Source organism: Abrus precatorius, unplaced genomic scaffold (genome assembly GCF_003935025.1).
Source record: "Abrus precatorius isolate BTA unplaced genomic scaffold, Abrus_2018 Scaffold11, whole genome shotgun sequence".
NCBI classification, from domain to species: Eukaryota; Viridiplantae; Streptophyta; class Magnoliopsida; order Fabales; family Fabaceae; genus Abrus; species Abrus precatorius.
Genome location: NW_020874303.1, coordinates 13,567,302 through 13,592,206, shown reverse-complemented (window position 1 = coordinate 13,592,206; position 24,905 = coordinate 13,567,302). Strand labels below are relative to the sequence as shown.

General features: G+C 33.9%; 1 protein-coding gene across 1 annotated transcript; it reads left to right on the top strand.

The window, feature by feature from the left end:
• Positions 1 to 942: 942 nt before the first annotated feature.
• LOC113856304 (protein LONG AFTER FAR-RED 3-like) lies at positions 943 to 18,059 on the top strand. Its single transcript, XM_027488074.1, has 15 exons — positions 943 to 1,054; positions 1,199 to 1,323; positions 1,706 to 1,807; positions 2,346 to 2,418; positions 2,698 to 2,804; positions 2,887 to 3,010; positions 3,453 to 3,647; positions 4,762 to 4,847; positions 14,189 to 14,296; positions 14,490 to 14,585; positions 14,682 to 14,780; positions 14,910 to 14,984; positions 16,471 to 16,602; positions 16,677 to 16,792; positions 17,888 to 18,059. The coding sequence occupies exons 1-15, from the start codon at positions 943 to 945 to the stop codon at positions 18,057 to 18,059; spliced, it is 1,722 nt and encodes a 573-aa protein (XP_027343875.1).
• The last annotated feature ends 6,846 nt before the right edge of the window (positions 18,060 to 24,905 follow it).

The following is a 24,905-nucleotide window of genomic DNA, read 5'->3' as shown; positions in this document are numbered from 1 at the left end:
AAATGTGTTACGGCTAAACAACTTCTTAATGAATATTTATACAAAGGTGGATAATAAGATGCATAATGTATGAATAATTTAACTTATATGACAAGTCACACAAAAATAAAATGACATATATTTTGCTTTACCATTTACCATGCCTTGTGTTAAATGTGAACAAAAGTATAGTTACTTAAGAATTACAACTTCTTGATATGACTTATGTGATGCTCAAAAGTCATACAAAGCTTGAGTAGCTTGTACTTGAGTACTCATTAGCATAAAGGGTAATTAACAGTAATTTGCTCAAAGCTTGTATGTAAAACATTTTACCTTAAGGCTTTGTTTTGCAGTTTGGAAAGGGAGAAAGATGAAGGATTTGAAGGGAGAAGGAGGGAAAGAGAGGACGAAGGATGTTAAATCATTCTCTTGCTTGAATGTTCAATATTAAGAAGGAAGAGTAATAAAAAGTTTAATTATATAAATAATTTTAAAATTAAAATTTTTATTTTTATAATTTTTTAAAAAAAAATTATCACTTGTAAAACTAATTTTTTTTAAAAAAATTAAAATATTATTTGTAAAATAATACAAAAAAGTAAGAGAAGTAAAATTCTAAATATAAAAAACTCAAAAAATAAATTTTTAAAAAGTTTAAAAAAATTTTAAAAATCTTTCCTCCTAATTAAGTAACTTTCAAACAAAATTAAACTCTTTCTAATTTTTTCCTCCTTCTCTTTGGCTTCTAAACCTAATTAAGTAAATTATGACATATTTTTAATTCTTTAGAAAAGAAAAAGACATTTTTAAAGTTTTTCTTTTTTTATTTTAAATAAAAAATCTTTTATATATATAAGTAACCGGGGAAAGTACAGGAATTTAGGACATGCATGGCAGAGAGAAAGAAACTTAGACAAAGTGGTTCTTGTTCCATTGCTACGGCCTCAACCCTCGCACATAATGAACCTTCCCATACTTGTTTCCGCTTCAATCTCTCTCTTCCTCGGCATTGCTTATCTCCATCTTCTCCACCCAAACTCAACACGTAATCCTCTCTCTCTCTCTTACACACGTGTGTGTCTCTGTGAGACATGACAATGACATAGACATAGAGTGGTAGAATAGACATGTACCTTTTTGCATACACGCGGGAAGTCGACAATGTTTGTGGGTTTTGCAGATTTTTTGAGTTATTGGAAGAAGGTAGCAGTAATAGAAGTAGCTGATTTGATTTTAACAAATGGGGTGATATATACAAGTGAGGACACTCTCCCATTTGCACATTCCATGGCTGTAGCTAATGGAAGGGTTCTTCGTCTTGGAAACTATTCATTTGTCCAGGTTCACTTCACTTCCCTAATTTCAAAAACAAAAAAAAGAGTTGACAACATATCAGTCCTCTTCAGATATTTCATTCCCTAAGATTTTAATTAATTATTACCTCACTTTGTAAAAAGTCATTTATTTTGGTATATTTTACTTTCGTTTTTCATTATCGTTTTGTTGTGAAAAGTACTACAAATTAAGGTATATGTTTTATAAAGTTAGGCCAGAAGTACTAATCTGGAGAACTAATTTAGGATTTTTAATTTTAATTTTTTAAGCAAGATGCAATTTTGTCTGAGCTACTAGTTTGTACAATTATATATGTGATTGTGATAGTGATTGTGATGTGAGCTTCAATTCCCACAGACCCAGAAGTGCTTTTTTGAATTGTGTGTAGGAGTTGGCAGGTTATGGAACTAGAGAACTGGATCTTGGGGGAAAGGTTGTGGTTCCTGGGTTTATTGATTCACATGTGCATTTCATTCATGGTGGCCTGCAGGTTTTGTGCTACATTATTTTCCAGTTTTTTTATGTTTGTTTTCTATCCTCAATTTAGCATTGCCATATGTTTGAATTTGCTTCAAAAGTTTCAGTCATTTGAAATTCTCATAATCAAATATCTAATGATCTTGGAACTTTATGCATTTATTGCACAATGCCAAATTACTACAATCCTAAAATCTAAAGAGTAAATGCCCCGTTTTGGTCCTGAAAAAGGTTTTTGGAACACTAATTTGGTCCTACAACCATAATTTTTTTATATAAAAAATAGACAAAAATAATTTACTGTTTACTTGGACCAGATTGATGTTATTCAAGGTTCTAGAATTATCATTTAAGGGCTAATTTGATGTAACTATTCTTTTATGGACCAAATTGATGTCCTGAAAAGAATTCAAGGATCAATTTGGGGGCTAATTTTTCATATAAATGTATTTGTTTTCTTCTATCTGAACCTAATTTTTGGTTTCTGCTATCTAAGAAATCCTTGCTAACCTACATTATATGCCCTGTTTATAAATGTATCATGGATACAGATGATGCAGGTGAAACTTAGAGGCGTGAATGAAACGGAAGACTTTATTAGAAGGATCAAAGATGCAGTCCAGAGTAAGCCTTTGACTTTTTGCATGCTTATTTACTTTTCATTTTTCTTTCTGGGTTATATATTTATGCACAAACGCCTGAGTCTCATTTTGGCACTTCTGTGAAATATGAATCCACTTTAGTTAGCTCTCAAAAGATTTCCATTATTCTTTCTCTTGGTAGTAACAAAAAATGTATGGTTTGAGAACTTCTTGTTAAAATCTGTGCAGAAAAGTTCATCAAATGAAAACACTTCTGTATTATAGTATTCTAGTTTATACTTTTCTGCTGTGTTAACTTTAGGCACAAAGCAAGGTTCTTGGATTTTGGGTGGTGGATGGAACAATGATCTATGGGGAGGAGATTTGCCCGCTGCCTCATGGATTGATGATATTTCACCAAATAATCCTGTGAGGCATATAATGTTTCCTTTTATGAACATATTTTTATACACTTTCAAGGCTGTATAGTCTATTTGAACTATACAAGCAGGTTTGGCTATCAAGAATGGATGGTCACATGGGCTTGGCTAATTCAGTGGCATTAACGTTGGCTGGGATAACAAATTTAACTGATGATCCAAGAGGAGGAGCTGTAATGAGGACTTCAATTGGAGGTAATAATTTATTATCTTCATATGTAAATATAATGAGGCGAATTTCTAACAAGCATAAGGCTATAATGGTTGAACCTTCCTTTTACCTGTCATATTTTTGCATCTAAAAATCTAAAAACTTTGGGTTATGAACCTTTGAGTTTCTGCATTTTCAATATGGTTTTCTGGATAATATGCTTGAGCCTTGTGATTGTTGTTTTAAGTTGATGAATCATATTAGCACATCCTGTTGCCATTTTAAGCCAGTCTAGCATTGTCTTTACCAAGTTATTGCTCTCCTACATGTCAGTTGGTTCATTCTTTTTTTTCTTACATAGACTGATTGTTTTGATGTTGTTATCCTGTAGCCAATTTATAATTTCATTTACAAGATTCTTGATGGTTTTATATTATCTAAACTGATGCAATATTACTAATTGCTTGGGTCAATTTTGTCCACCAGAACCTACTGGATTGCTAATTGATTCTGCAATGAGGCTTGTTGTCTCCAAAATTCCAGAGTATTCAGCAAATGACAGGAGGGAAGCATTGCTTAGAGCAAGCAATCTTGCTTTGACAAGGGGCGTGACAACAGTTGTTGATATGGGAAGATACTTTCCAGGGGTTCCAGCAGATCTTTCTTGGGAAGATTTTTCAGGTTTTAATATCATAATTTGCACTTTTTGTACATCTAATTAGATGGCATTACTCTATACTAATATCTTGTACTTATTTTTATTTAATTTATTTATTTTCATCGGTGTATCACTGATTCAAACTTATTTGCTAAGGATGAATATTGAAATATTCAAGAAACTGATATTGCAAGCAGTTTGTAATATTGAATTATGCTTTCATAAATGACTAGAGTATGAATGAAAATGAAAAATAAAATTAAGCTATGGATTGAGAATGATGAAACTGTAATATTTTATCTTATTTCATCTCATAATTTTGTTTTTCTAATGCCTTAAGTTGGTACATAATATATAGTATGAATAATATAATATCAAACCTGTAGAATGGAATGTAAAATGGAGTATATGAAATAAGTTTAGTAGGAAGGTCAAAATTTTAGCATAGAGGTGAAAAGTTGAGACCATTAACATCCCACAAGTCACAATTTTTTTTGTCTGTTATACAAAATGATGCAGAAATAGGAGAGGTAAATCATATAATTCAATGGAGGTGAATGAAATGGAGGAGAGGTTTAGGTGTTATTTGTGATAAAAATTACCACTCAAGCTTAAAGGAAAAGTTTACTGTACAATTATAAGACCTATGCTGTGGTATGTTATGGGACTGAATCTGGAAGGCAAGAAAATAAAATTAATGTTGCAAAGATTAAAATATTATGATGGATGAGACACAGAAAACAAGATAGGGACTGGAATTAGAAAAAAGTTGGGATAACATTTATTTTGGGAAAAATGGTAGAATTTTGGCTTAGGTGGCTTAAGAATGTATCGAGAAGACCTATAAAAGCCCAAATAAGCATATTGGAAGGTAGTCCAATAGTTATAGGTAGAGGATGATCAAGAAAAACTACTCTCTTAGCAGGAAATTACTTTTGTTATTGTTGCGGTTGTTTTAATATAAAGAAAAAAAGGAGAGACATATTTGGTGATGTGGTATTATTCTGCCTGACATAATTCTCAACCTTTAGAATTGCAACTCACATTTCCTACTATTTTGCTCATTTATCTATGAGAGCTCGATCTTTGCCTAAGATGACCTTCATTCATGTTGATTATTGCTTTTTTGTTGTACAGAAGTTTATCTATGGGCTAATTCTATGTCAAAAATGAAAGTTAGAGTGTGTTTATTTTTTCCAATGGAGACATGGTCACCCGTAGTGGTATGATGGCTTTCTGATCTTTTGTTTTTGTAGTATAATATATTAATATCATTCTCTGCCTCAAATTTTAGAGCTTATTTATGTCTCTTTCGGTTTTGTACTCACACCTTTCTACTTTGCTTTCAAATGAAACTTTTCTTATCAAGAAGAAAATTGAAAATGAAAATTTTGCAATATTTCTTTCCCAGCACTTGCCCATGAAAATTTTGCAATATTTCTTTCCCAGAACTTGCCCATTTTAAAGATACCATACTTATGTATTATCAGAGAGTTGAAATGTTGCTTGTGTTTGTTTTCAACTGTAACTTATATGAGGAAAGTACCCTATTGGGCGCACTATACTCATTGATAATAATTAGGGAACTTGCTAAAATAATTCTACAGCTATAAATGCTAATTTCTTTTTTTAGGACTACGAATATTAATTTTCATTTAATTTTTTAAGTATTATTTGAACTCAATTATACAAGAATGGCAGGGGATTAATTGGCATATGAACTTGTGGTTTTGACTTCAGACTAAAAAATGCCATAGGGTTCATACTAGGTTTTTATCACACCAGACAATAAAGAATTTGGAAATCTACTAAATAAAACTTCTAAACTGATAACTAGGGCTGATTATTGGGCGGGTCTGGTCGGTTTTGTGCCCAAAAATTCTAATCTAACCATAACCATGCATAACATTTTTTGACCGTTACAAATTAAACCCAACAAAGAACAGTTAAGTTAAATAATGAAGAGATATGAGAAAAAACTGAGTGTATATGATTGAATGGATTGAAATATCAGTAGGGGAATACAACCGCTGCTGCCAAGAGCGTGGCTCCTATAGAGAGCTATTGCTCCCTATCCATATCTATAAAATTATTCTTCCATAAGCTTTCCTTAACCCCTCTGCCCCTATATGGATCGTCATAACTAACTCTCCGTATTACCTTCTCTCTCTGCTAGCTCATTACCCATTATTTCCTTTCTCCTCTTATACACCCTCCAAATGGTGGGCCTCTTATACGGTTGCTGGGCCGTAATGCCTTCCTGACTATTTTGGGCCGTAACACTGCCTCACTCTTGAGTACCAACCTTGTCCCCAAGGCTGAAGTCTGGAATTGATTACGGATCGTAACTTCATCCTCCCAAGTAGCTTTGTCAACTGTCTGCCCCTTCCAGTGAATTAACAGCTGAGCAACAGTTTCTCCACCTTTGGTCACAAGATGCGACGCTAACACCGCCGCCGGTTCCTGCATTGTCGTAGACTCACCATCCAAACCCGATGGTAATTCTTGTTCAATTTTGTAACCACCGACAGCCTTCTTGAGTAATGAGACATGAAAAGCAGGGTGGATTCTTGATGTTTCAGGGAGTTGCAATTTATAAGCTACCGCCTCAATACGCTCCAACACTTTGAACGACCCATAATATTGAGCTGACAGTTTGGCATTAATCCGAGTAGCAACAGAAACTTGATGATGAGGGTGCAGTTTGAGAAACACCCATTCGCCTACCTGAAAACTTCTCTCCTTCCGTTTCCTATCAGCTTGATTTTTCATTTTGCTTTGAGTATGGTGTAAATGATGTTTAAGCTGTCACAGAGCCTCATCTTTATCCAACAACTCACGCTGTACAGCTTCTACATTTGTGTCACTGTGCAGGAAACGAACTAAGATAGGGGCTTTCTCCCATGAACAGCTTCGAAGGGCGTCATTCCTGTCGCCTCATAGAAATTGGTATTATACCAATATTCTGCCCAATGTACCCACTGGACCCAGGTCTTAGGTTGATCCGCAACAAAACAACATAGATAAGTTTCTAGACAACGGTTTACGACCTCCATCTAGCCATCTGTCTCTGGATGGTAAGCAGAACTCATCTTGAGTACCTTGCAACCTAAAAATTTCTTGCCAGAAGTTACTAATGAAGAGAGGGTCATGATTGCTGATAATGGAGAGAAGAATACTATGTAACCTTATCACTTCTTTCATAAATAACTCTGCCACAGTCCTAGCAGAATACTGGTGCTTCAAGGCGATCCACCACAACAAAAATTGCATTATACCCACATGATTTAGACAATCCTGTAATGAAATCCATAGAGAGCTCTTCTCAAATTTGCTTTGGAACGTTCAAAGGCTGTAAAAGACCACCAGGTGGCATGGCCATATACTTCTGCCACTAGCAAATATCACATTGTCGAACAGAATCTTGGATCGTCTTCGTCATCCCAATCCAGTATAGGTTGGCAGCAAGTCTTCTGTATGTTTTATAAAAACCAGAGTGCCCCCCTTTAGGAAAGGCATGAAATTCTGTAATTAATTTAGGGATCCAAGAGGATGTGGATGGTAGTACCAATCGACCTTGATAGAGCAGAATTCCATTTTTATAAGTGAACCTTGGTCTGCAATTATAATCCTTCTGCAAATCAGTAATAATCTTTAGACAAAGCTGCATCGGTGCAAACTTCTTCCCTGATTGGCTCCTTGTCTTCCCAAATTGGATAGGAAATCAGGGAAACAAACTCACTTGTGTCATACATGTGTGATAGAGCATCATCCCCTTTATTCTCGAACCCAAGCCTATACACGATGTTAAATTGATAACCAAGAAGTTTTGCTGCCCAATTTTGCTAATTCATAGTAGATATCCGTTGTTCTAACAATTGGCCCAAACTCTTTTGATCCGTGAATACTGTAAATTCTCTTCCCAAAAGATAAGGGCGCCAATGCTGAACAGCCAATGCCATCGCCATTAGCTCCTTCTCATAGGCAAACTTAGATAGGTTGGGTGCACTTAAAGCCTTGCTAAAGAAAGCTATAGGACGCTTGCCTTGTATCAGGATTGCTCCTATGCCTTGACCTGATGCGTCATATTTAATGCTAAAGGGTTGAGTGAAATCTAGAAGATCTAATACCAGTGCTGTTGTTAATTTCTGCTTTAATAGTTCAAAAGCAGCCTGGGCATTGGGGTTTCACTGGAAATCATCCTTTTTGGTGAACTCCATTAATGGTTTTGCTATCTTGCCGTAATTTTGAATAAACTTGCGGTAATAACCCATCAGACTCAAAAAGCCTCGAACTCCTTTGACACTTGTAGGTACAGGCCACTGGATAACACTTTGGATTTCCTTTGGATCCATGGCTACTCATTGAGCAAAAGAGCATTTTTGTTAATTCGCCACCAACTGATGCTGCTGCAGAATATCCATCACTGCCTTCAAGTCCAGCATATGTGTATCCCAATCTAGGCTATACACCAGAATATTGTAAAAAAATACAAGTACAAATCTTCTCAGTAAGGGCCAAAAAATCTCATTCATCAACGCCTGAAAAGTAGAAGGGGCATTCATCAAACCAAAAGGCATTACAAGATATTCATAATGTCCTTCATGAATCCTAAATGCTGGCTTGTGGATGTCCTTCTCTTTGACCCGTACTTGATGGTATCCCGACTTGAGGTCTAATTTGGAGAAAAATGCAGTCCTATGCAATTCATCCAATAATTCATCAATCACTGGTATTGGAAATTTATCAGGCACCGTTACCTTGTACAATGCCCTATAATCAACACACATCCGCCACGAGCCATCTTTTTTTTTTCTTTACTAAAATTACACGGCTAGAGAAAGCAATGTTACTTTGCCTTATCATACCTTAGTCCAACATCTCCTTGACTTGTTTTTCAATCTCCATCTTGTGGTGGTAAGGATATCGATAGGGCCTAACATTCACAGGTCCTTGTCCTTCGAGTAAATTGATAGCATGCTCTTTTTTCCTTCTTGGAAGTAATCCTTTTGGGTCACGGAATACATCTTCATATTGATTAAGTAAACCCTCCAACTGTTGTAGTTGTTCTTTGCGCCAATTAGGAACGTCATTCTTTGTCCTTAATTGTTTACTGACTTGTAATTCTGCTGCAAACAAACAACCTTCTATCACCTTGATTGGCTTCCAAAAAAACTCTGTAATGCTTCTTGATTTGCAGCTTCCTTTCCTCCAGCACTCACGGTTACCCATTCATTTTTTTGCTGAAACGTCATGGACCCTTTTCCCCAATCTATCAACATCTCGTCAAGTGAAGCCAACCATGACATTCCTAATACCACATCAATGCCTTTCAAGTCAAAGAGCAACGCATCAATGGTGATAATTACCTCATTCAACTGAATCTGTACTTCCCTACACTTTCCTTGCGCACAGGCTTTATAACCATCTTCCAGTTTAATACTCATCGGTTTGGTGGGTTCAGTTGGCCAACCCATAGTTGCGACTAGTTTTTTTCAAATAAAATTATGTGTGGCTCCACTGTCCACCAACACCATGATGGGTACCCTATACACTGCACCTTGTAACTTCAGAGTTTGTGGTGCTAGCCTTCGACCTTCAAGATGCAAGACGCTGCACTCTCCTTCTGTATTCGCCACCTTGTCCCCTTCTACAGCAACCACATTGGCTTCGCCGTTTTTCTCATCGGAGTCCTCTAAGAACATCACCTTCAGTTGTCGATTTGGGCATTGGTGACGTGGATGGTACTTGCTTCCACATTTGAAACATAACCCTTTTTGTTTGTAATCCAAAAGCTCTTGATACGGCAAATGGCAGATTCCCCTGTCTCACGATGTAACACGCATTCCATTTGAAAAGTTTTCAGATCTATACATTGGGCTTCCTTGCTTGGACCCAGTAACCCCTTTGCCATCTCCTACAATGACCCATTCAGACCCACCACTGCGGCCCAACATGCTTGGGCCTCCTGGATTAGATGGCCATTTTGAGTTGGTCCGAAATTTCCCTTCCCTCCACGGCTTCCCAACTGAATGGAATTGGTTTTGCCCCTGCATTTCATTTTCGATTGCCCTTGCTAAGTTCATCAATTGTAGGTGCGAGAGGAGACCCATGGCTCACATGCTTTGAACCCTTCTTTGAATATCGTCTCTCAAACCATGGATGAAATACCCAAAATATTGGTCATCTGGCAGGGGTGGGGCTTGAGCCATCAGCCTCTCAAACCTTTCAATGTACTCATCTACGCCCCCTGTTTGTCGGAGAGCCATAAGCTGCTCATAAACATCTCCATCTCCTACTCCTCCATAACGTTCAAGCAAGTCGTTTTTAAGTTGTTCCCATGTTAAATCAGGCTTGGTAGCAATTAGAGAATTAAAAAAATGGATTGTAGATTGTTCCATGCACAATTGTGCCAAGTTTACTTGAATTTCAGGACTTGTCTCCATTACCCGAAAATAGATTTCTGCACGCGAAATCCATCCCACTGGGTCATCACTGTCAAATGTAGGTAGCTCCACTTTCTTCACTGACTGGCAGAATTTGTCCAGAGTGTCCCCTTGCAACCTTTTGGTCCCTGAACCATCAAGCGTTGATTGTACTTCTCTTAGCGACTTCTCTGGACTTTTGGTAAGCATTGCTATTAGTCGTGCCTGGTTCTCCTCTGTTTGTAAACGCATCGCCTCTATCGCTGATTTCAAACCAACAATTTCTCCTTCAATCACCGCCATTCAACCCTCCATGATATCTATGTTCTTTCCCTGATTTCCTTTTCTAGGTGGCATTCACCCTCAAAGTTATCTGGCAGGTCGGACCAGTTTGTTACAAATTAAACCCGACAGAGAACAGTTAAGGTAAATAATGAAGAGATATGAGGAAAAACTGAGTGTATATTATTGAATGGATTGAAATATCAGTAGGGGAATACAACCGTTGCTGCCAAGAGCGTGGCTCCTATAGAGAGCTATTGCTCCCTATCCATATCTATAAAATTACTCTTCCATACGCTCTCCTTACCCCCTCTGCCTCTATAAGGATCGTCATAACTAACTCTCCCTATTCCCTTCTCTCTCTGCTAGCTCATTACTCATTATTTCATTTCTCCTCTTATACACCCTCCAAATGGTGGGCCTCTTATACGGTTGCTGGGCCGTAATGCCTTCCCGACTATTTTGGGCCGTAAAACATTTCCACTTAGTGAAGGAATTGGGTATTTCGGTTTAGCAAGTAATGGTTTATTGTGGGTTGGTGTACAAGGTATGAGCCTATTTTGGCCAAGAGAATTATTTTGGGCCTAATTAAACTTATATTTTACTTTTTCAGTAAATTTTGGCAAGTGAATCTATAAACTATATTTAAAGTTGTTCATTACAAAGATGAATTGTTGAAGAAAAATAAATGGGCCTTGACCCAACCATGTCAATACATGAATGAATCTATAAATTATATTTAAAATTGTTTATTACAAAGATGAATCATTGAAGAAAAATAAATGGGCCCTGACCCAACCATGTTAATACATGAATGAAGCAAAAAAAGAAAAAAAGAAAAAAAAGACAAAATCTTAACATTTATACATGGACGAAAAATAATAGTTGTGCACACTGGACATATTCTCAGAAATAAGAATTCCTAATATTTGAGTTGAAAAACTCAACATATTGAATTAACAAATCATGTTCGTAGTAGTAACACCAACAATTTCATTCATCTAACAAATAGTAAAAAACAATGAGAAAATAATTTGTTGACTGATAAATCTTTTTCCCATTTGGAAATTAATGAACAAAAAACGTATGATTATCTAGGAGATTAAAAAACTAGTCAAGTTAATTTACCTTAAATAAAAAGGCAATGCTAGCCTTCTCTACACAGACAATTATGCAAGTCCAGTCCCTATTTGACATCATGTAAAACATAAGAAAAACAGTTGTCTGAAATTCCTAATCCCTAAGGCAGTAAGGCATACAAACTTTTTAAACAATTAATGAGAATTCAGATAACACTCATATTAGGAGTAGCATCATGAAGATAGATGAAAAACCCTCCTTCAAATATCAGCATTTTAGTATCATTGAATTAGAAAACATAATATAAAAATATTTCAGTTCAGCACCATTGAACAAAAAAACAACATAAAATATCTCAATTCAACATCATTGAATTAGAAAACATGGAGATAACAAGAACAAAAAGGTAGTATCTCAGTTCAAACAATACAAATCTCAAATTTTCAGCATCATTGAATTAGAAAATATAAAACAAACATCTTAATTCAACATCATTGACTGAAAATTGGAGAGAAGAACTCAATTTGACCTAGACAAATCTAAACTTTTCAGCATCATTGAATCAGAAACCATAACACAAAAATATCTCAATTAACCATTATTGATTATAATAAGAAATAAGGGCTGCCTATAGATGTCCAATCCTATTGGGCCACCCTCAGATGCCTTGCAAACTTCACGCACCAGATGTATAGTCTTGGGCATGTATAAGGAGTATTCTAGATTTATTTCTAGCCAATGTCGGATATCTTGACATATTAAAAATTGGAGAGAACAACAAAAATGTAGCATTTCAGCATCATCGAGTTAGAAAAAAAAAATAAAAATCTCAGTGCAGTATCATTGATTAAAAAATGGACATTGAACATCAAACACAATAATCTCAGGTCAAACAGCAAAAATAGTATGGAGCTCCTCATACATAATTGGACTCATGAGGTAAAAGGTGTTGGATAGAACAAATCTTAACTAAGTCTTAAATCATGATTCAGACATAGAATTAGGAATCCCAAATTCAACAGGTCCCAATAAAAAAAAAAAGCATTAAACAACAAAAAGATAACTTAATATATTAAAAACGAAAAATCCTGAATAACACCGAATATGCAACTACTAGTTCCATCACAACTCCTACTTGCAGTTTTTCAATTTTCCTCTTTCAACTTTTACCTCAATTCCCTCCACAAAAGTTTCAAGTTTGAGAAGTGTTCCATGAAACAAAAAAAAAAATATTAGATGAAAAAATTACTATTTTACTAAATCTAAGGCCTAAAACAAATATTATAAATAGTTAAATCAATATTACCTTTATTTGATTTTATGGTGGCCTTTTCCAATGTAATCTCCTTACTGGAAGCTTTAAACATTGTGAAATAAAAAAAAAAACTACAAATATTATACGAAAAAAAGAGTAAACTGTAAATTAAACAACAAATAGGAAACGAAGTTCTTACAGTTACCAGTTCTTCAGCTGAGACCAAAACAAAATCTAGAGGCAGAATGAGTCTCAGAGAAAAAAATTTATTTAGCAAGTCAAGATTTAAGAACACAAGTGTAGAACATGAACAACACAAACAAAGAAGAGATGAGTGATGGCATGCAGAGTCTATGTTGCTATTAGGGTTAGGGACTTAGGGTTAATGAGGGAGACACTAAGACTTTGAGATTGAGAATAAGAACATGAGACAAGAGTGAATTGGCGAAGAGACAAAAAAAGGAAAGATGGATTGCCATTTTGGAAAAAGAAACCAAAGGTGAAGAATGATGAAGCAAAGCATGAGATGTGAAACACTTAGTCTGAGTCTGAGTGTGACATCAGAAAGAAATGTAGCATGTAAACAGCACATTGCAGAAAGAGTAGAGCAATGCAGAAGTCCGAGACTCAGAGAGGGGGCAGCAGGAATTAGGGATTAGGATTTTGGTACCGTCTAGGTTGAAATTAAACAACCTGCACTTTCCCTTATAAACCCATGTGAAACTGGAAGGTTATAATGCCTCTATCCCATTCATTTTGCCCCCTCTTGAAATTGGTGTTAACTGAATCAGGTTCTTTGATTTCGAGTGGGTCTGGTAGATGTGCCCAGCCCTAGATACATAACAGAGAAAAAAAACATATGGATTCTTAATTTGATAATACAGTGATCTAAATTCAAGGATCAAGAATTTCTTCTGACAGTAAAGCCTTATGTAGGACATGGACATCAAAATAAACTTAACAAGCTTCAAATGACTTGCAATAAAATTCCAAATATCCGTAGCCAGGATTAAGGGAATTGAATCAATTGATAAATTGTTACAAGAATTACCCTAAAATTGAATGTATAGGGATGAAAAACAAAGTATTCCAATGACTTGTAAATCAAAAAGTATTGTAAGTAATGGGCCTGCTTATGGCCCCCAAAAGATATCTATCATAAAGCATGTGCTTAAACAAAGCTTGAGACTTATTGACCAAAAAATTTAGAAAAACCAATGCTTGAGGATTGGAATTCGCCCTTTCATGGATATTCTAGGACCACTGCTAGCATCAATATCCATCATAAAGAATGAAGATTGTAGAGTGACATTATCAACCACAAGTCCAATAGAATGATAGCTGAAATGTCTTGACTAGTACAACATATCGCATAACAACAAAGGCAAATTTATACCACAGTATTGGATTTTAACTTAGTTCTTTTTCTTTGTTGGTTATTTTCATGCAAGATGTGCATTATTGGTTATTTACATTTAATTTTTTTATTCAGTAAATTTCAATACTTTGTTTTCCTATTTAGGATCTAATTAACAAAACAGGCAATGCCTTGAGTCAATGGATTCATTTAGGTGGTGTCAAAGCTTTTGCTGATGGATCTTTGGGTTCCACTAGTGCAATGTTTTATGAGGTGAGATCCACATTTAAAATTTTCCACATTCAATTTCAGTTAATGAAAAAAAATTAAAATCTGATTATTATGATTCCTTTTCAAATAGTTACAAAACCCACCATTAAAAAGATAAATTTAATAACTATTATAACTGTGCACATTTAATCATGTAGTTGTGATGGGATTTACCATTGTATTTCATATTTTGTAGCCATATGTTGATGAGCCTGATAACTATGGCTTACAAGTAACAGAACCTGAAGCTCTTCTCAATATGACTTTGGATTCAGATTTATCTGGGCTTCAGGTGATTTATTCTGCAGTCAACCAACCACTTCTGATATAATATGAAATCTCAGTTACTAGCTATTGGCGATTCTGCCTTCTTGCTGATTTGTTTCAGGTTGCAATCCATGCAATAGGGGACAAGGCCAATGACTTAATCTTGGACTTACAGAACTCAGTTGCATCTACAAATGGGATGAGAGATCGAAGATTCAGGGTAACATTTTTATTAAAATGTGAAGAAGTTTCAAAATTTTCCATTATACTTGTATGTTGAACTTGGGAGCTCATATTTTAGTGATGTGTTCTACTATAATCATGTGAATAAATTTAACATTGCATTCAGATTGAGCATGCCCAGCACTTGGCTTCTGGAACGCCAGGTCGATTTGGCAAACAAATGGTTGTTGCTTCTGTACAGGTTTCTTCTTATTACCATTGTTTTGTTGTTAAGATGTCCCACATTGATTAAGAATAGAACTATAATACTCCTTGTAAGGGCTTAGGTAATCCTCCTTCTATGAGCTAGCTTTTGAAAGTGAATTAGGTCCAAGTAATCTAATATGGTATCAAAGCAATGTTGGGCTGTTCACAGATGTCTGGTCCTATTAGGTCACCTACAGATGTCCAATCTTGCAAACTTCACATACCAATTGTCCAGTCCCAAGTGTGACACATGTGTTAAGATGTCCCACAATTGCCTAGGAATAGAGACATCTTGCAAACTTCACATACCAACTGTCCAGTCCCAAGTGTGACGTGTGTTAAGATGTCCCACACTCCTTATAACCATTATTTCTAGTTGATTTCTTACTACAATTCTTTCACTTGATTTATCATCCAATCCTGGCATTTCTTTTGGACTACTCAAGTGTTCTGGACTCAAGAACAAACAGTGAAGGCAAATGAAATGGTGCAAATAGAGAGTTTACTTTACAATATGAAAGTTGGTTTTGTTTATGTAACGTAAAAGGGACTCCATGATAAACTCATAATAGTGTGTCTGGCAAATCACATGAATGTAAATTTTGCAAATCAACTTGTGCATTTGGTTCTTAAAAGTTCAATAGTCCATCTTCAGCTTCATGGAAAAATTTGTTGATGATTCTTTAGACTAATTATACAATTGCTAATGGTGAATCAACTTGTGCATTTGATTCTTAAAAGTTCAGTAGTCCATCTTCATCTTCAGGGCAAAATTTATTGATTCTTTAGACTAATTATGCAATTGCCAGTGGTGAAAAAATATCTGAGAAGGCCAGGATGAATCAAGTCTTAAGTTAGATTCTGCAAAAGATAAAAACAAAACTTTGAAGCATAGTGTTCTTTGGAGTATCATTCATGGGAATTAATAAAAAAGTCTGAATCAAACTCCCTTAATATGATATTATTTTGTTCATTTTAATTAAAAAAATTATAAAACAGTGCATCTATATATGATTCAGGATATTCTTCAGACACTAATGGAAACCAAATATATGTATAAGAAATTCTACTAGATTGTTTGCCAATATCTTCGCAAATTCTAAGAAACAGTCCAAAAAAGTCTGCACCAAAATAGAATGGATCATAAACATCATTCATTATGTTTGTTATCATTGGGGTAGTCCAGAATGTATTATACCTTGGGCTAACAAAAGCATTAACGAAATGATTTTCCAAATCATTTCCTTGATATTTCAGAAAAATAGAATTTAGCACTACCGCGAAGCATCTCTTCTTTTAACTATATTCTCCAAAATTACCATTACCCTTTTCCTTGCTTCCATTTGGTTGTTAGCTTATTGCACTAGCCTAAATGTAACACAATATGAATACCCATATCTTCAACATATCTATATGTTATACACTATAAAAAATATCATTTATAAGATTAGTAATGGTTTATTGTTACCAAACATCAACAGCCAGATCACTTACTGGATGATGCTGACTCTGCTAGCAAAAAGCTTGGCAAGGACAGGGCTGAAAGGGAATCATATTTATTCAAGTCACTCTTAGATGCCAATGCATTAGTTGCATTTGGTTCTGATTGGCCAGTATGTATATTGGAATTATTAGTACTCATGTTCCTTTAAAAATAAATAGTAATGAGGTACTTTACATCACACAGGTGGCAGACATCAATCCCCTGAGTGGGATTAAGGCATCAATGAAAAGAAGACCTCCTACATGGAAAAATGCGTGGATTCCATCAGAGTGCATTTCATTAGATGATGCAATAAAAGCGTAAGTACAATTAAACCACTAATGCTGTTCTAATGTTATATTGAATGTTTTATCTATATTGAATGTGGAGAATATTTTCCTTTTCTTAGTATTGATATAGGATCTTACTGATCTACTTCTATTCAACCCAAATACTTAAGGCATTAATTTTTCCTCAAAGGAGGATCTTCTCATTTGACATAGGTCATATGCAGGTTTATATTTATCTCTCTTTTTATGAATTTTATAAGGTTCTACTTATTTAATGTTTATCAAGAGAGAGAAACTTACATGTTATTTTTTAGGTATTGTTAGTACTATTCACCAATTAAAATTAGAAATTTATTTTAGTAAGTATTTACATTTAATTTCATTTTGTGATATGTGTATTATCCTCCTAGGTGGACAGATATAACAAACTGAAGGATAATAATAAAATTTTATTTATTTGTGGCCTATGGGATTACATAACTCTAAAATCATTGCAACTCAGAAGGAGCGTTGCTATCTATCCTTTTCAGAATTCACAGATTGTGGAGACATCTTTAGTGTCGTTCACCATATAAAAACTTATCTTCAGTGAGATGTACTTTACAAAAATTTTGTTCTTATTCATTTTACTGCTAGTTACCAGGTGGTCATTTGTTTAGCTCCGTGCTTCATACACTATTTTTTGTAGGACGAGTGGTAGGAACACAGTCTCTGATGTATATTATTTTTAAAGTTAAAATTTATTGAAACTTGAAAATGAGTCATAATCATTAGATTAGAAGTGAAACTCACATGAGTTTTGTGATTTTAACAATAATAAAGTAATTTATGATTCTATAAATTCTAACACACTTACTTGATAGTTAAAATTTATTGAAAATTATAAATATATGAGTGAGAATCATTAAATTAAAAGTGAGATCTAATTGATTCTAATAAATTTTAACCAATAATCAAACGTGTATTCCTAACATTTCCTTTTTGTAATTGGGCTAGTTGATTGAAATACTAACTCAACTAATTCATGCTCTTTCTTTCTATCATTAAATTTTGCTTTTCACATCATTACATAATTTTTTAAGACTGTTCATGAATGATTCTTAAATTCACACTATCCCTTGACAGGTATACCATTTCTGCTGCTCGTGCAAGCTTCATGGACAATGATATAGGATCTCTATCTATTGGGAAGCTAGCAGATTTTGTCATATTATCCACTAATTCATGGGAAGACTTTGCTGAAGCATCTGTGTCTGTTGAGGCAACATATGTTTCTGGCGTGAGAGCTTATCCTTGAAAGTCCTCCATTTTCAAGTATCTAATCAAACTTTTCATTCTTAATGCATGTTTTGTGCGACTTATTTTGAAGGAATAATTGCTTATTTTTTCTTTTTTTTTTCAACTTTTTGAGCAAGCTTTTATAACATAAAGAATTATTTATCTAAATTTAAGTCAAATCAAGCATACTGTTCATATTTAGAAACAGAAAATGATTCTAATTATAGATTTAATCAGATTATCTCAATTGTCCCAGTGGCATATCTAATGTCATGGCAAAATGGTCTTCTATTATTATGTTTGTTCAAAAAGGTTTGCCTAAAAACGATGTCAGAATATTTAGATTATGGGGCATTTTAAAAAATCTGGTTGACAAATTTTTAAAATAGTTTTTGAATTTTATAAGTTTTATTTTTGTTTATTTTAACAAGTATTAATATAGCTTATTACGACAAGTTTGAAGATCAAATTTAAATCTATAAACTCTTATCCAATAAAATATTATTGAATAAATATTTAATTAAGTTGTGTATCAGATCATAATTTGCGTACGGTTCTAATAAGAACTGCATCAATCCTCTCCTTTATTTATTTTACTTAATGATAAATTTATCTTTCAAAAATAATTTAAAAAATTAGAAGTTTACACCTTGCAGTTTATTTAGAAACTGCAGGGGGATCCCATCCCAAAGTGCAGTCACGTTTTGGAGTTCAATATGACAACTGAACATGTTAGATTTGATTGCTGGCTTATTTTAATGTGTGCTGAAAAGATATATGAGCTAAATTAGTATATTAGCTCGATAACTCTTACTTTGGTTCTATTTTTTCCTTTTTTTTTTCATTTGAATCCTTTAACTCGTTAAATAAGAATTTTTTTCATAAAAAAATGTAAACTTTGTTAAAAATTATTGTTTATCTTTTTCTTTCAGTATATTTTGACAGTTTCATTTTCTTCTTTCATTTTTTTTTTCATTTTCTTTCTTGTACTTCTTATCTACATTTCCACAATTTGTTTTTTCCTCTCCGTGGGAATTATAACAAAAAATAAAATAAAATGAACACATTGTTTTAAGTTTAAGAGAAGTTCGCAGGGAAATTATAAAAAAAAATAAAAATATTGTTTTAAGTATTTTAGCTAGGTCTTAGGGTCGTAAGAGAAGGCAAGCTATAAGGCAATGATGACAATATTGGAAACAAATAAGAAACTAACGATCATTTGACAACTTTCTACTATTGTCTTCTTTTTGTTTATCTTCATACTCTTTCTTCTCTTTTCCATTTTTTTTCTTTCTCATTTTACTCTTTATTCAAATTTCACAACCATTCTTGTTATGAACTTTTCACAAAAAATACACATTTTGTCAAAGTTGGAATGTGATGCTAACTTTGAATGCATATACTCACAATCACTTAGAATTGTAAAGGAAACATTGAACATAGAAATTCTTATTAATTTGAATCTGTACAAAGGGTTCTATATATATAACCCTAGTTTCCAACACTAACAACCAATTTTTTTTCCAGTCAAAACTAAATAACAACAGAATTTCATCCAATGACATGTTATTTTAGTCCTCCTAATTTTGTATTATAACAATTTCCCTCTGTTCAAACTAGGACTCGTCCCCAAGTCCTTTACAATGCTCTCCACTCAAAATCAGGATATTGGGCAACAGTAACTCTTTCCATGTTGCATCTTCGAGATTAGTGTGCTCCCACTACACTAGTACTTCATTTATGATTTTATTGTTCTTTTGCTTACTTCTCCTATCCAAGATTGTTGCTGCCTTGATCATCAACTCCTTGTCTTCATTAAACCTTGGTAGCTGGTCTGAGACTACCTGCCTGCCATGATGTTTCTTTAATAGTTAAACATGGAAAACATTATGAATTTTGGAATCTGCTAGAAGTTCCAACTTGTATGCCATGTTGTCAATCCTCTCAATCACCTTATAAGGAACATAATATATCTAGCTGATAATTTGTGAAATGTTGTGTTTGCTAAAGAATGTTGCTTGGAGGGCTGCATCTTTAAGTAAACAAAATCACCACAGTTGAACTCCTTATCTGTCCTCTTCCTGTCAGCATACATTTTCATTCTCTCTTGAGCTTTGTGTAACACCCTCTTTTCATTTTTTGATAAACTATGTTTTGTTCAATATTAAGTAGTATTAGATTGCACTTAGAAGAGAATATAAATGATTTCTGGAAGAATTTTGGTGTAGGACTGCTCGCTCAAGCAAGATATGCCTCGCTCAAGCAAGACAGATATTTTAGGATGGGGCATTCTAGAGCAATCTCGCTCAAGCAAGAAGGGATGAAGTTGCCTCAATTGTCCTCTCGCCCAAGCAAGATGGAGCTCGCTTAAGCAAGGTGTCGTAGAGAAATCTGAAACTCTTTAAACCCATCTCACTCAGGCGAAAATACCTCTCGCTCAAGCGAGGATATCAGAAAAATCATCGTTTGATTAGCACGCTCAAGCGAGAGCGCACGAGTTTGAAGAATATTTAAAGACTTCTATTTTGAGAAATTTTATTTCTCACTAAAACCACTTCTCTTCATCTGATATCTCTCTGTTCTCTCCCTTTCCCATCCTAGAGAAAACCCTTAATACTTTTGGATCTATGCTAAATCAGAGCTTTAACGTCTGTTCTTCTTGAATTTGAGTAAGTTTCCGGAGCTAAACCTTTGAATCTAGTTTCTATTTATGAGGTTTTTCTCCTTCTGATAATAATCGATTAAAGCGTGAAGTTTCTCTTAAGCTCACAAAGAACTTAGTGTTCGAACTCATTTCTAGGTAAGGAGAGTATTCTCGAGCCTTAGTCTTATTTTTATATGTAATAACTCCATAAGAATCTGAGTAACCTATTTCAGTAATAATCTATGAGATTTTTATGAAAACATATGGTAAAAATATATTTTTGGTATAAAGAAAAGTATTGGGTTTGTTGGAAGTATATGAGTTAAGTCATGAAAGATAGAGAATAATGAACTCTAGGTTAGAAGGCCCTATTGGAACTAAGAAAATATGATATTTAGTCAAGTATTATGAGACTGCACGATTTGGGCTAAGTCCGAGGGTGTCCGTCCCAGCGTATTTTGTGATAAGGTGTTACTATCATATCAATGTTTTGCTGAAATATTATGAATATACTGATTGTGTGAAATTGGTGCTAATGTGTTATTGTACGGTAAATGTACCGAATTGCATGATAATGGGGTATAGTTTGAATTGATGTACCGAAATAAAGGAATTTGAGGATTATATGAATGTAATGAAGTTTAGGGAATATTAAGAAGAAGCGATGTATTAATGTATAAATCAGAATTTGATTGATATAGATATGAATTACTGAATATGTTTTGATGGATTTAATAATGAGAAAAAGGAATGAAAATGATAACAGTGAATAGAAGTGTATGAAGTTGATTTCTGGAAACTATGTGATATGAAAAATAATGATATATGTGATGGATGGAAAATGGAATACGTTACAAATACACCGATTGATGCGATTATGATATTTGAGTTGTAGTACATTGACGGATGAGATTATAACTCATGTTGTAATACATTGATTAATGTAGTTGCTACATATGTATTAAAATAGTATAATGTGATGTGCCACAGTTGAGATATCGTATGGCTAGTTCAGGGATACACTGGGGGTATAAGGTTTGGAGTTGATTGTGGAAATCTGGGAGAAATGAGAATGGTAAATGTAATTCACTGATGTATACATGATATAAAAGTGAGAAACATTTACATGCCTCACATTCATTTCTTGACCGACTCCTAACTATACATTTGATTGGAAGGCTGTGAACACATGTTGTATTCATGTGTGGTTTGACTCACCAACGACTATCTATGCTGCGTAAGTCCTTCGTAACTAGAGAGAGTACGTTGACAACTATTAAGGGACCTGAGAGTACCGTTGATTAGATGAAATATTCGGATGAAAATGAATAAAGTGACAAAATGTTATGAATTGAATGATGATATCTGGTTAAATGTAAAGTGATGTGGCATAGAATTAAGGGTCATATGATATTTGACTAAGTGTAAAGTGATATGTTTCTATGTCTTATGATTGTATGCTTAATTGAAAAGTTAAGTCTGGAGGAAATTGATGTGAATGGATTAATTATTTCTCAATAATAATAGAAGTTATACTGCATATGTATACTAGAAAAAGTAGAGAATGTATAAACCTTGAATAGAAATTAGTAATATATTGAAATTAATATGATAAAGTGGAATGAATTGAATAATTGAGTTATAGTATTATACAATGAGAAATAGATGTTAATTAGTCAAATGATAACTGAATTGGTTGGAAATGGAATATATTTTATGCTTTGATTTAAGATTTAATGAGCAAGGAATGCTCACCTTTACAACTATTTTTCCAGGTAAAGAAGGTCTATCGTTCTAGGGTCATATCTGCAAGGAATGTTGGAAGGAGATTGCTAAGAGTTTAATTTATTTACTGGAGAATTGTAAATATATTCGTGAATATTTTTTATTCAAAGTCATTTACTCTATGTAATTTTATTGATAAAAGTTTAATTTTGGAGCTAAAGCATTTTGATAAATTTGCTGAAAAGAAATATTAATATGATGAATTAGTTTTTTTTAAAATTATCAATTTGGAAATCTTGAAATATATATATATATATATATGAGGTTTAATTTTTTTCAACTTTTCTTCAAATTAGAATCTAAGTATTTAGAAACATTTTCTACATTCAGCTATCTTTTAACTATTTTAATATAATGATTTATGACATGTCCTTATTTTTATAAGAGAAAGTAAATTAATGAGAGAAGGTTATTACACTTTGTGGAGGTTTTCTTACAACAATCTTCCAATCTGCTCTATAGACTTCATGGTATAATCAACATCCTATATTAGTGTATCTTCATAGCTTACCAGATTTGGAATTGTAGAGGCATAGCCATATAAGGTCTCAAATGGTGTTATTTGAATGGCTTTGTGAAATTTGGTATTATACCAAAGTTCTACCATGGTCAAATGAGTTATCCACTATTTGGTCATGTCTCAAATAGCACATCTCAACAATTTAACACCATGTGACTACATCAATCCTGCCTAGAAGTTGCTTAAAAAAATATATCTCTATCTGAGATGATTTTATCTAGCCAACCATATAATTTCACCACAGTATTCATAAACAACTAGATACACTTGTTGTACTAAATGGATGTCCTAAAGCTAAGAAATGAGCATACTTAGTTAGCATATTTATGACCACTAGTATCACACTCATCCCATTAGATTTAGGTAGCCCTGTAATGAAATCCATAGAGATTGACTTTCATGCTCTATCAGGTATGGCTAAAGGTTGAAGAAGCCCTGCTGATAGTTGATTTACTTATTTATACCTCTGCTAACTAACACATTTCATAATCCACTTCTTCACCTCCTTTTGAAGAACTTTCCAATAGAAATGTTCTTTGATCCTTCAATATGTCATCTCTACTCCAGAATGTCCACCAATAGAAGAATCATGAAAATGACTTAGAATCTTGTTTCTTAAGTCCTATTGAGCACCAATTACCAATTTGTCTTTTCGTTTCAGCAATGTCCCATCAAAAGTGTAGTGTTTAAAAGGCTTCTGTGTCAATCGTATCTTGTCCACCACCTTCTGAAGTTTTGAATCTGTCTTCTAAGAGTCAATAGCTTCAGTTATGAGTTGAGAAGAAAACTGAAGTATAGCAACTAAACTTTCATTATGTTCAATTCTAGACAATGCATCAGCCATTAAGTTTTCCTTGCCTTTTGATGAATCCGCATTTTACTAAATTTTTATACATCATTTATTACTTTTTATAGAAAAGAATAGACTTAGATAGTGTAAATAAGATGAATATTCCAATTAGGCTAAATAATATAGGTTTCTTAGTTTTTAGTTAATTTACATTGATTTATATAGTTTATTTACATGTTTTAATCATTTGAATATTGTGGCAGGAATCCCCAAGCTTATTTTGAAGAATTATTGGATTTTGAGGAATTTGAGGTGAAAGTAACTACTTTCAAAATTGATAATGACAACTACTAGCAAGCCATTTCCAGCAAAGGGACCAAAGTGATCACTTTCAAAGCTTAAAGTGACAACTACAGTAACTCAGAATCCACTAAACCTGCGCGTGGTTACTATGAATATTCATAGTAGTCACTCCAGAGCATGCAGAATTGAAGGTGCTGCGCGTAGTTACTATCAAAATTCATAGTGACAACTCTAGAGAGTCCAAAATTTTCCAGTGCTGCGCGTGATTACTATGAATATTCATAGTAATCACTCGAGAGAGGCAAAACCCAACTGATGCTGCGCATGTTTACTATGAAAGAATGAGAGTAATTATTTTGGAGGGCGCCAGCTTTAGTATAAATAGATTTTTACCAAATTAGGGTAGAGAGTTCTTACACTTTTTACACCTTTTCTTTTCCTTACTAAATTAGGACGATTTTCTAGAGCTTAGGGCAACCTTGGGTGACAGCCAAGGGTCCAACCTAGAGTTTGGTTTCTCATTTCTCTTGCTTTTACATTAATGTTAATGAGTTTTCTGCATTTCCAACTTTCGTTTTTGACCCTCATTTCTATAAAGGGCTAAATTTTATGTAATCCTTGGTGAGTTCACATGGATTCTTGAGTTCCTTAATTTTAATGAAAATATAATTCCTTTCTTCTCATGAATTACTTCTTCCTTGTCTCTTGAATTGAATTAATGGTGAATGAGGGGGATATTGCTTAATTAACCCTAATTCGTTTTAAGGAGATTCTAAACTAGGGATTACTTAATCCTAGGTTTAATTCTAAGGTTGCGTAACTT

What these genes read in the sequence shown, in the direction of transcription:
- LOC113856304 (XM_027488074.1), top strand. Translation starts at nt 943, where the DNA reads ATGAACCTTCCCATACTTGTTTCCGCTTCAATCTCTCTCTTCCTCGGC. An exon ending in AATGAGGACTTCAATTGGAG is followed by an intron (nt 3,011 to 3,452) that starts GTAATAATTTAT and finishes TTTGTCCACCAG; the next exon opens with AACCTACTGGATTGCTAATT. An exon ending in CAGATTTATCTGGGCTTCAG is followed by an intron (nt 14,586 to 14,681) that starts GTGATTTATTCT and finishes GATTTGTTTCAG; the next exon opens with GTTGCAATCCATGCAATAGG.